The sequence below is a fragment of the Sciurus vulgaris genome (genome assembly GCF_902686455.1).
Source record: "Sciurus vulgaris genome assembly, chromosome: 13".
NCBI classification, from domain to species: Eukaryota; Metazoa; Chordata; class Mammalia; order Rodentia; family Sciuridae; genus Sciurus; species Sciurus vulgaris.
Window position 1 is genome coordinate 14530374 of NC_136474.1, and position 13348 is coordinate 14543721.

Consider the following 13348-nt stretch of genomic DNA (forward strand, 5'->3'; position numbering starts at 1 on the left):
CTCATTTCAAGAGTTAAAAAAGCTATAGTAAAGAAAACAATGACATTTAGATTAAAATAATAAAAATAATGCAGAGACCAGAAATGAATTTATACATTAGCTGCACAAAGATGGATGAACTGAAAGGTGGCGGGGAGGTGAAGTAACTTCAGTGAACAGCGTGGGGAGAGCTGGGTGCCGAGACACAGAAAGGATGCCTGACCCTGACCTCATACACAGATTAACTCAGAATACAGCCAAGGCCTGACTGTGACTAAAACTAAAAATCTTACAAGAGAACACAAAAGGAAATCTTCATTTCCTGGATTTGGCAATGGATACCTGAAACAAGGGGAACATAAGACAAAGGAGATGGACTGAGCCTCAGCAAAGCTAAAACCTTCTGAACACCAAAGGATGCTGTCAGATAGTGGAAGAATGACCAGCTGCAGAATGCAGTGAATTCCTCGTAAATCGTGCGTGCCAAGGGTCCAGCACCCAGACCACAGGAAGAACTCCTACGGCACAACAGCCAAGTGTGAACTGCTCAATCCAAAGTGGGCAGGACCTGAACCGACATCTCTCCAACGATGACACACCAATGGCCCACAAGCACACGAGAACAGGAGCGATGAAACACGAATGATGCAGAACAGCATCACTGGTCATCAGCAAATCAAAACCACAAGAGGTACCACAGCGGCCTACAAGGGAAGTCATGACTAAAAGCAGACAGGGACGGTACATGTGCACGAGGATGCGGAAACTGGAGCCCTCATACACCCCTGGCGGGAATACCGAATGTGCTACCACTGTGGAGAAAGCTCAGTGACTGCTCAGTGGGTCAAACACAGAATCACCATGTGATCCAGACACCCCACACCTAGGTCAGCACCACAAGAACACAGTGCAACATTCAGACACTTGCGTGACGTCCACAGCAGCACCACCACAACTGTAAAATGGTGACAAGAACCTAATGTCTATCAAGCGATGAACCGGTGGAACATGGTTTATCCACAAGATGGAATTATTATTCAGCTATAGAAAGGAATGAAGTACTCCCACCTGCTAGTAACGTGGATGACTTCAAAAATGATGCTCAGCGAAAGAAGCCAGACACAAAAAGGTAACATATCCCACGACTCCATTCATGGGACACTCCAGACTAGGTGAGTTCACAGAGTCAGAAAGCAGCTAAGTGGTTGCCAGGGGCTGGCAGGATGCAAATGATACATCACGGCTACCGGTTTCCTTCTGGGAGGATGAAACTTATTTCAGAAGTAGATAGAGGTGGAGGCTGTACAATCTCATGAATATACTAAATGTCACTGCCCTGTAGACTTTTTTTCTTTGGTATCAGGGACTGGGGCTGGGGGTGCTTAGCCAATGAGCCACATCCCCAGCCATTTTTGTTTGAGACAGGGTCCCACCAAGTTGCTTAGGCCCTCACTAAGTTGCTGAGGCAGGAACTTGCAATCTTCCTGAGCCCCTGGGATTACAGGAGCATGCCACCCATACCTAGCCAAATTCTTATCATTTTCAAAGCCTCTTATTTAACCCAGGAAAAAAAAAATTATGCTTGCAAATGCTTTCCCACTTGGATGTCACTCTGTTATGGTTCGGATATGTGATATCCTTCGGAGGTTTGTGTGTGAAACGAAGCAAGAGTGTTAGATTATGAGAGCTGTAACCCAAGCAGTGGACTCATCCAGTGATATGGATGAAGTGAGTGGCAACTACAGGCAGTGTGTGGCTGGAGTGGTGGGTCACTGAGGGCGTGCCTTTGGGTTTATATTTATTCCCTGATTCATATTCTGGGCTGCTTTCCTATACCAAGCCCTTCCACATAATCTGCCTGTCCTCAGACCCAGAGCAGTAGTGCTGGCGACCATGACCTGAACCTTGGAAACCATTAGTCCAAATAAGCTTTTCTTCCTCTAAGTTGCTCTTGTCAGGTCTTTTGGCCACAGTGATAAAAAAGCTGACCAATGCACATTCTACCTCATATTACTATTTCCATAAGCCTCACTGAGGGTGATCATAAAACATACAGAGGCCCAGGTCCCAGGTGAGTCTGTTAGAATTTTTAGTATCAGACAGGTTACCCCACTATTTAGGACAATTATTTTCTCTGATAAAAATGTGAAGACTTAGCAATATCAAGGGTAACACATAGAAGATACTGATGGTAGATCAACTATTAATGTTAATGCTCTATTAGGGCTTACTGTAATTACTGATGGATTTTTCAATAAGACCTTCTAGTTAAGGAAGAAAACCACCTGAGATTTATGCTACATTCTTGCCCAATCAGAGTGGGCAAAGTTCTAATAAGTAGACATTTTTTTAAATGATACCACTGCCCAGTAACATCAACAGAATTGCAAGGTATTATCTCGATATTATACTGGTAAGCATGCAAATTGGCACAGCCCTTCTGGAGAGAAGATTAGCAAAAATCTTTAAAAATTTAAAGATTTTTAAATGTGCCTCATCTTTATCTATTCCTCTCTCCAGCAGAAATTTAAACCCAGGGAAAAGTGAATTAAATGTCTTTATTTGGATGACCATCCTAACACTGATTAAAATGATGAAAACTGGAAACAACCTAATTGTCTGTTGGTGGGGTGGGAAAGTAAGTCATGGCAGGATGGGCGGGGGGGACCATCAGGCACGAGACCTACAGCACACTCCTCTTTTTATTCTAATGTTTTTGCTGTCCGGATACAAGGAAACACCACACCACCATTAAAGAAATAGATGGTCTCCCCCAATCTTTACAGAATGAAAACGACTCTCAACCACACCCGACTCTCTGCGAGAACTATTACCCACCTACCTACCCATGGGTAACTAGGGAGTGAACAGGGTGAACGGGCCGGGCACAAGTGTCAGAATGCTGCTTTGACTCATTTCCCTCTGCAGCGAGCAAGCAGAGGACCAAAGCATTGTGCCAAACATCCATGTGAACGCAAGGTGAACTGCATCTGGATGCACCTGCCACCTGGAGCACACAGACCTACTGGTAGCACTGCCCCCGGCACGCCCTGCCGTCCCAGCGGCGTCCTGCTTGTGCACGGTCATAGACATTTGCTGTGGTGTGGCTGAGCCACATCTTGTGTGCTGCCCTGGCATCTGATCTGGACATGAGCCCCTCTTGCTGTCACACGGCACTACAAGTGTGTGGCAGTGATGGGGCACTCCCCAGGGCACGGAGGCTGACAGGGCAGAGCCAGCAGCCACACACCCCATTCCAGGAGGGTGCAGGGTACAGACAGACCCAACACAGTGTCTCATTCCGTCTCCACCTCCACAGTCCAAGTGAGAGACCGGGGGGCCGAAGTGGAAGGGCTGAGTGTCAGATTCAGGGCGTATTTGACAGTAGGGCTGCCCAGCATGCTGGTGAGCTGGACGCTCCCAACTCTAAGAAGTGAACCCAAGGATTTCATTCCGGCTATTCAAGATGACTTACATCTAAGGACACACAAACAGGACATGGGTCCATCCAGAGACCAACGGTCTCTGGTTTAGCCATAGCTACAAAAGACAGAGTCACTCAGAAAGGGTAATGGTGACTAAAATGACAGGAAAAAAATATTCACAATGTGTCAAACAAAAATAACTGGCAATAAATGAAATTTGCCCATTTTATCGAAATGAAATTACAGAGAAAAGACTGAGGGCTATCCACCCACATAACAAAGTTCCTCTTTGCTTGTGCAATTACAAGTTTTAACTTCCTTCTGATGATCAAGTATTACTTTTATGAAAAGAAATACTTTAAAAAATACAACAAGTAGGCCATTTCGACAAACATCGTCATCACATGACCGTCTGAGAGCACTCTTGGCTGTGGTCACTCACCATCACCTTCCGCAGGGTGTACCTTCTACACCGAATGTCATCCATCAGCATCTCGTAGGGGGTCAGCTGGTACTCGATGGGCAGTGGGTTGTAATGCCGCTCCTGGACCTTCTTCAGTTTTACCCCATTTCGCAAATCCCTCATCACCTGGACCCAGAACCGGGCCTGAAAGAACCACAGGTTGAGAAGCATTAATAAATAAATTTACTAGTTTCCTCTGAAAGTTATAGTCATGCAGAATAGAGGAAAAACCTGGAATATAAAATGCTGAGTAAACCAAACAAAAACTATTCTAAAAATTACATTTTTAGGATATTAAAAAGACAAAGTCAGCCAAGAAGCCACAAGCGCTCACCATTGAGACACCTGGGTTTAAAGTCTTGTTCAAAAAAGTCAGAATTCTAAAACAGGCCTCCCCTGACACCTGGACAGAGCCCATTGTGGACACTTCAGGGCACTTGCTGTCTCCACGTTGTCCGGCCCAGCCACAGTCTTACACAGGGGCGGTAACCCCAGGCTGCGTCACTGGTAGCTGGCACCAGGCCAGCAGAGGCTGGGGGCACGTTCCTTGCGCATGCCATCACTGGCCCTGCGCGTCGACCTTCCGCCCTGAGCTCAGTGAGGCAGAGCCCAGGCTGCTCATGCTGCAGCATGTCTGCTGGACAATGAGCGCACTGCACCGCTAGTTTTGCACTTAACCCTGAAAACAGGTTTGACTTTGAGTACACAAAAGCGTACATCAAGGTGTTAACAGAATTAGAAATGTTAGTATTTTAAAATACCAAAATTCCTAGAGACATCGAGGGTGGCTCTAATAAATAAAAAAGCTTTTTAAAATGGGAGAAGATGCTTCCTTATGTTAAACCAAGTATTCAAATTGATTCAATATCAATTTGTACTACAATCCTTAATAAGCTATATGTAAAGTCACACCATTTTTAGACACTACCTGATCAGAAAGTGTATCACGCTCTCTTACCCAGTCAGCATTTTTCAGCTCTTCTAGCTCTGAGCTGGATTCGTCACCCTTTTCCATTTCTTGAATCTTCTTAAGATTCTATCAGTTAAAGTAAAAAGAGGCATGAAAATTTCACGAGGCTGCCTTCTCAAATTAAAACATCTAACAGATCAGACGAAATACAGAAGCATTACTGTGGACGAAAATGCGCATCTGCGCCTCTGTGAAGTCCATGAAAACGGACACAGGCAAGAGGAATGACCAGGCAGCACACGGTGACCTCCCGACAGTCACCTCGCTAACTGGCAACATCTAAGCAATGGCCATATGAGATCTAACTTGTTTTATATGAGAATACAAATGAAACATTTCTAAACCATTTATTCTTAGCTTCCCAACCTCTCTATTGCCTTCTGTAAAGGCAGATCACACCACCTGCTTCTTTGTCCTCAATAACATGAAGGAGTGCTAATGCAGGAAGACACGGAATTACTTGGAACACTCAGGGAAAACGGAGTGTAAATAATGCATTATTTCTTCTCTCCCCAGGAAAAAAAATTAGAAAAAAAAAGTATTTCTGGTTATTTCAGAATTTGTTTACACTATTATTTTTAAAAGCCAAGTCAAGCTTCCTGTTTGAGACAAAATGACAGGATCCCTGACACTCCTTGGGTCTCTGGTCTTGTCTAAGTTACCCACTTTGGCCCTCTTATAAATAGAAAACACCACTACCTCCCTCACCAAGTTGTGAGAAAATCACCTGCTGCAGTAAATTACTGGCATGCTGGCTAGCACAGAGAAGGCCCCCAGGATAGCTCCCCATACCTTCCAAGTATAATAAATCACAGTATATATCAAATCTTAAAATACAATCAATTAAATACAGATTAAGCAGAGACGGCATGTATATTCTTTGGAGGAAAGCAACCCCAAAACATGCACATCTGGACTTCTCTCTGTGCCACCCCTCTGGGCCCTCCCACTCATCTGGATCTGGGCTCTTTCTCAATGCTGGTCTTACCCACATAGAGTGGTAGGGCCATAGTAAACAAGTTGCCAAGCCTTCAGGCAACCACCACTAACCCCTACCACAGCCCAGGCTGAGGGGAACTGGGGCTCTGACAGACTAGACACCTGAAGTCTCCCTGCAGGCCTGAGCAGGTAGCCATGGCCCCAGGCTCTCAGACTGAGTAGGATACACGGCCTCACCCGGCTATGATAAGAGCATCCCTCCAGGCAACCAACAATTCCCTAGCCCACCCAAAATGTCTTGGACAACCCTCAGAACAACTGGATGAAGTTCTACTTTATTTTGCTAAAATCAACATTCATGAATATTTATGAAATTTGATATGATGTAAGGAAAGAGAATAGAATTTATGACTTGTAACTGGTCTTTGCAGAAAGTGGCCTTACATGCAATCTGAGTTGTAATCATTATTACTAAGTTAGGACTCCACCATTTCTACCTTTTTAGATGTGTCAAACTGGCATACACAATATTTCTGATATCCAAAAACCCTGATTTGTTTTGATAGGGATCAGATATCTTTTAAAAAATTTCTGATGATTTGCAACTGTAGTGTTCAACCCAAGTCCAGACTCCTCACAAAGTGTCCAAATCAGAACTGACTGGGAAGAGACCAAACAGGAGGGATCTGCTGAGTGTACTTTGTTGCTCTGGTGTTGGGATCCAGGCTCCATTCAAAAGAATAAATGACAGAGTGTACATTGTTCTTTTGACTAAAAGCCTTTCCTCAAGTTTTTTGTTTTACAATTAAAATAGTGAGAGAAAAGGGACTCCAGGTGAACTGCCCCAGGTGCCCAGACGCAGCCACCCATGTGCCACGGGAGCCCAGAGTACCTGGCTCCCCCGCTCCTCCTCCCCACTCAGCCCTGAGGCTGCACTGCCACCTCCTCCCAGATGGCTCCAATGGACCCCACAGAGCCAACTCTCATGTCCTTCGCATCCTTGCTCAGATGTCACCTTCGTAATGGGGACTCCCTGACCAAACTCCAAGCCAGATCCCTGGCCACTGTCATTTCCCCTGGTCTACATCTCTTTCAGAGCACGACTGACTTCTAAGAGTGCACGACTTACTCACGACAGTGTCTACTGTTGGCCTCCCTGAGTGAGAGAAGCCACTTTCACACATCTTGTTCACTGACAGGCCTTGCACACAACTGGCATTTAGTATGTATTTGTTCCTAGGTGAATTAAGACACTTTCAACCAAGAATGTTTAAATGCTTATATCTTTTCATAGCTCATTAGTAAAAGTCACCTTTAATAAGCGGAAGCTCAATCAGAGGGAAAATTATTCAGAAGGGAATCTGCATTTTCTCCTTTCAGTTCAGAATCTCCAGGGGAAGTGCTCTCCAGCTCAGGAAGACCGTCCGCGCTCAGGTTACATGCCTAGGTGTCCCACTCAGTCCGCAGAGGCATCACTTCCTTCCTCTCCGGGAACTGCCCTCAGTCAAAATTAAAAGGAAGAAGAACCATTCCTAACACCTGACTGAAGAAATGAAGCAATCACAGTTTCAGCAGGTCAACAGGCTCAAGCAGCATCAAAACAAGCCAGCTGAGACCCTCTGCCCGAGCCAGCCAAGCCCAAGCAGCCACACTGCTCTGGTGGCTCTGGCGGCTGCTCTCCACACACAGCAGCAGCTCAGCCCCTCCTGTCCAGCTGGAACGGAGTTCTGGCTCCAAGTTCTAGTTCTCCCATCACCTGGGCTGAAGGCACAGCACATACCAGTGCCAACGACCTCTAACCCAGCAGAAGGACAGTGGAAAGGGCTGGAACTGGGCGCGAACCTTTACAGGCCTGGATGCCTCTGACCACCCTCCAGAGGTCTCCAGGATCAGACAGGTGATGGGGCTAGGAGGCCTCTGGCGAGGTGCACTCTCCTTTCTGGACTCCTAGTGATCGCTCCAGGCCTGAGTCGCTCCTGTGCTCTGGTTTCTTCCCCACTGCGTCTACCTGCTCACTCCCCTGTGACGGGTCCCAGCACCACTGCTGGCACCCTCAAACTGGTACCTTCTGGTCAACAGCACAGGGACATGCAGGAGAGCATTAAAAATGACAGAAAACCTAACACATTTCCTGGAGTTAATTTTACTACAAGATGAAGCAACGGAAGCTGCAGTAAAACCGCCCTCCATTTTGGTACGGAAATCTCCTCCACTATCTGCAGAGACTCTGCTCTTCACTCCCTCCCTCTCCCAGAAATGTCCTCATCAAAGGGAGGCCATCCTCCCTGGGGCAGCCCACACCTGTCCTGCCTGTGTGGATGTACAAAGGTCAGGCCCCCGGCTTCAATCTGGGACATCTCCTAGGAGCGCCCCAGCTTCTGGTGGGTCAGCTGGGCCTCCACTGCACCTGTGACCTGTGTGCTCAATCCTGCTCCAGCACTCCTCAGGGTCCCCAGAGCATTCCTCATAAACCTCCTGAATTCAGATTTCACCCTCAGAGTCTACTTCCTGGGGAAACTCAATCTGTAACACAGGACATTTAAAGATCATTATTATAGACACAGTAGTCACAGTTTTATGAATTTCAAGGAGATCATGACTTGAACTGGACTACATATCCCTTCAAGGTCAGCTGTTCCTTGGGCCTAGAAACTGTCCTGCTCCTTCCTTTGTCAAAGGCCCTCTTCCTATGGTGGAGCAGAGCTGGTCCAGTGCCAGCACCTCATCCCCTACCCTACTCGCCAGGTGAGGACACGACAGACCATCACTGTGACGGGTTCCCAAGACAGTGTATCTCCAAGACTTTTTGCCCCAAATAACAAATGAATTTCCACTGGAGTCACATGGCCTGAGAGGACATGTTTAGGGCTGCAGGGCAAGCAGTCTCCTGCCTTTCCTGGGAAATGGGTGGGAGAGCCCGTTCCTAATGAGAGCTGTGCCTAAAGCTACTGTACCCCTGAAGGTCCCCGTTATTCGACCACCTACCTCCTCCCCTACCTTTCCTACGCTATTTTGAGTGCGATTCTATCATTTGCAACTGAAAGTTGTGACAGAATACATCCCCACACGTACAAGAGCAGTTTGTGCTTCTCTGGTGGACGAGCCCGAGGAGCAGCAACCAGCTAATACAAACTTGTGTTCCAAAGCTGCCAAACATGGCCCCTTCCTACTTGACCTCACCTACGGCTCTCCAACACCCTGACTGAACATAGGCCTGCACATGTCTCTGCCTGTCTGGGCTGGGGTCAAATTCCTAACTCCCTGCTACTAAGAAAACCCATCTATTCTTTATAATACTGATGATAATTTCAATGAATGATCTAAGAATGTCAGGTTCTTATTTTTCTGATCAGAACACTTAGGTAACTCAGAAACTTTCCTGCTGTGTGATTTTGGGTATGGTATTCAATGGCTCATCTTCATCTGTGAAATGCAGATAATAATAACTGATTGTAGGATTTTGTTAATATAATATAACAGAGAAGAATGCAGCCCTGCTCATAGTAGGCATCTAGGAGACAGTAGGTGTGATAAGCCAATGGATATCCATGAGGATCTGATTGCACTTTACTCTTTTTGAGTTTGTTTTACCAAATGATACCTCTCTCCAGCTTCTTCATGAAATCCAAATCCTGGCTCAGCAACAAATCAAGGTAAAATAGTTGAGAATCTGTAAATACTATAATTGAACAAGTTTGATCACATATGTGATTTAGAAGCTTGGGTTTTCTAGTTCACAGAAAAACAAATGAGCTACTTGTCAATTACAGATTTGTCCAGTTTTAGAGACAAGCTTCTGTGAATTCTATTTCAGTTTGTGAATGAAATTCTTTTTTATTTGCTTGCACAAATGTAATCACAGATGCCAACCTGTGCCTAGAATATGGTGAGAAAGCTCTAATTGGGAGCACCCACATGGTAATTAAGTCTCCCCATTCCTGACATAACCATGTCAAGATGGCAATTAGGATTGCTCCATGCCAACACTCTAGTTCCTGGCATCTTAAAGTGTAAACAAACAAAATCTACCCTGTGACTCACAAGTCTGTCAAACACTCAGAGAATAATTTTAATTCGTTTGTGAAGGTTCGATGTCAGCTCACATGTGTCTCCCTTTTTGATTAGATCTCCATTTAAAAAAATCACTGTTTTTTCCACACTGTTAACCACTTAAAACTACATGTCACCTCCCCTGTGCAACGGGCCCTTGGAGGAGCCCTTCCACAGTCTTGCACAGGGATGGCAGTGATGAGAAAGGAGGGTGATGTGAGACTGCTGACGTGGCAAACATCCCACAAGACGGAAATAAATCAGACAGAGGCAGGCGGTGACAAGGACCCTGAAAGTCACAGATGATAGAGGGCCTAACTAAAGTGAACATGGCCAACTCACAAGCAGGCATCCAGTGGTGAATTCTGTCTATCGAAAGTGACATGTTCACCACTTGGAGAGATTAAACCACCTTAGTAGAGTCTAGCGAGGAATTTCCAGCCACTTAAATGCCGCAGGTTTGTGTCACTGGGGGTGCTGGAAATGGGAGGGCAGGCCGGCAGCAGCGTGAGGACGATACTGCTGCACTCCGGCTCGAGGGTGGGGCCTGGGCCTGGGGCTTCGCCTTTTCGGGTCTACAGGAACCACGCCACCAGCAGGTGTCTCTCTCGTTTGGGGTAAGGTGTGATCTGCCCTGTGGCAGGCCTCCATAGGCCACTGGTTGATAAGAGGTGGAGGGCTGGGGCCAGTGGTAACAATATCGGCCAGCACGTGGGAGGCCCTGGCTTCAATCCTCAGTACTGCCCCCAATTTTTAAAAAATAAATGAAAGCAGCATTCTTCTAATGTCCTGATTTTCCAAATGATTAAACAATTCTCCTGTGACTTTGTTTTAAAATTCTCTTTTAATAAGATCTGAGGACAGAAGAATGACTTTAAATGCCCAAATTAGTCACTTTATCTTTAGATACAAATATTTAACTATACACTGAAATTATAGGGTAAGGAGATGAATTGGAAATAACTGTGGCTCATTACAATTTTTTAAAGATTATATGAGTATATTTTTAATACACAGAGGAACTACTGAGAAACTATTAAGTAATTTACACATATTATTTCAATCAGTCGTGTGCAAGAAAGCTTAACTTCATGATGAAATGTTTGAGCTCCATTTATCTTAAATAAAACTATTACTAAAATAATATTATTTTAGTGGCACACACCTATAATCCCAGCGACTTAGGAGGCTGAAACAAGGATCCCAAGTTCAAAGCCAGACTCAGCAACTTAGAGAGGCCCCAGGCAACTTAGAGAAACCATGTCTCAAAATTTAAAAATTAAAATAAAAAGGGCTGGGGATGTGGCTCAATGGTTAAGTGCTCCTGGATTCAATACCTAATGCCAAAATAATCTTACTACAAATGGAATAATGTATATGCATGTAGAAAGTACCTTCTGTCGTTAGGGGAGCATTTTTTAAGTTAATTAACTAAGTTGTTATGAAATGGGTTTTGTCTGATTTTTAAATTTTATAACCATATTTTATAATCTGCAAACTGGTTGGGGAAAAAAATCAAATGTAAATACTTTCCATCCCTCCATCTCTTTTTTCTTGAGGGGGTGGCAGTTTGCTGGCCTTAAAGTTGCAATCCTCTGGAGTCGCTGGGGCTGCAGCAAGTGCCACTGCACCCGCTAGAATAATATTACTTAAATAGCTGTAGCCAGTAGCACTGGTAAAGGGGGAAAATGTTTTCTTCCTCTGGACAACTTTTAAAACATTCTGAGAAATGAAAGACAAAAAAATTCAACTCAATTCTCAGTATAACGGAATGGAAGGTGAAAACGAATAATATTGTTTTTCATACTAAAATTGTTATGACCTAACTTGTACTTTTTAAATTTTTTAAATTTTTAAATTTAAAACCAAAATAGCTAAAATAATATTTAAAAAATATACATCCTTATGAAAACACTTGCTTAAAATTCAAGCAGAACTGTGCAGAATTACACGATGCCTAATACTAAAAAATTTTAAATTTGCATTAAAAAAAATTTATTGTGATAATTACATAGAAATGAATTTAAATAAAGGCAAGAAGAAATTTAAAAATCATTTTTGTGATAAGAATTTTAAAAATCAATATTTAATTCAACACATGTTATTTCATTTGTTTAAGAGAATTATAGGCAAGAAGTTCACTTTAAGCTTTTATGCGGGGTCTGGGTGGGGACAGAATAATAAACCTACTTAGTAATTCAAATGAAATCCTGGGTATAGTGAAAATAAGGATGCTTAATAAACATTGCTGAAATGGTCAAAATTCCATCAGCTTTATAAAGTTGTTCAATCAAAATGGGTTACTGAAGAGTTACCTGAAAAGAAGACAAAAGTGAAATGAACCTGGGTAAGGAGGAGGATTTAGGGGCTGGGTCGTGGCTCAGTGGCAGAGCGCTTGCCTCACATTTATAAGGCACTAGGATCGATTCTCAGCACCACATAAAAATAAATAAAATAAAGGTATTGTGTCCATCTACAACTTAAAAAAATTGTTTAAAAATTTTTAAATCTGGACCTTTTCCTTAAAAGGGACAGGGTTAGAAATGCCAAGTAATCATAACTTTTTAAATAAAATGCAATACAAAATAGGTACATGGTCAAACAATAGAAATATGTGCATTTTAGAGAGCAAATTTAAAATCACAAGGTAGACGTAATCTAGTCACAGTGCATGTTCATTATGAAACCATCATATAACTTTTGGGTTATGAAAAAATGTTGAGATTGTAAGCTTATCTCAGATGAAGCGAACTCTGCTACTGAAAATGATCCCAAGTCTGGACACCAGGCAAAACCAGGATTCCTAGATCCCGGGAGTTTCTCTCCAGCTCACTCTTAGTCGTGGATCCAGTTCTCAGGTGCTGGTAGAGTGCTTGCTCTTTGCTTCTTTGTTAAAACTTGTTCATTAATGTTCTTTCCATTCTCTAAGGGGTTAAGATCATTTCATGGCAGACAACTATCCAGATGAAAAAGGGGATGGGAAACTTGAAGGAAGACAGGGAAGCTGCTATTCCAGGGCCCTTTCACCAGAGCTACATGACCAAGAATTGTGGGCCAAAGGCTAACAGACCCAAATTCAGATTCTGGCTTTCCATCTAAGTTGCTACCAATTTTCTTTTTCTTTTTTGATACTAAGAATTGAACCCAGGGGCACTTAACCTCTGAGCCACATCCCCAGCCCCCCTGTTTTTTTAAATATTTTAGTGTGAGACAGGGTCCTGTTGAGGGCCTCACTAAGTAGCTGAGACTGGCCTTGAACTTAACAATCCTCCTGCCTCAGCCTCCCAAGCCACTGGGTACTTCAGAATTTTCCAAAAAAGCAAATAAGAAATCAGGAGAGAACACAGAGAAAATGGAAGCAATCCCTGACTTTCCCCTCCTCTGGGCTCCCGGAGCTGTCTCTCAAGTGCAGCCCCTTTCCATGAGGTCTCTGGGTACCGGCCTGGGCACACTATTCCAGCCCTGACCTAACGCTGCAAATAGGAGCTTGGGTCCTCACACATCCACCTTTGTCCGGACACA

General features: G+C 44.1%; 1 protein-coding gene across 4 annotated transcripts in view; it reads right to left on the reverse strand.

Annotated features, from left to right (window-relative positions):
* SPIRE1 (spire type actin nucleation factor 1) overlaps positions 1 to 13348 on the reverse strand; it is a 145916-nt gene that overhangs the window by 42937 nt on the left and 89631 nt on the right. For all 4 annotated transcript variants that reach the window (XM_079108850.1, XM_079108852.1, XM_079108851.1 and 1 more), the window contains exons 5-6: positions 4826 to 4903; positions 3847 to 4011 (exon numbers count right to left, since the gene is read on the reverse strand). In XM_079108850.1, coding sequence (XP_078964976.1) covers positions 3847 to 4011; positions 4826 to 4903 — 243 coding nt within the window. The remainder of the gene's footprint in view (positions 1 to 3846; positions 4012 to 4825; positions 4904 to 13348) is intronic.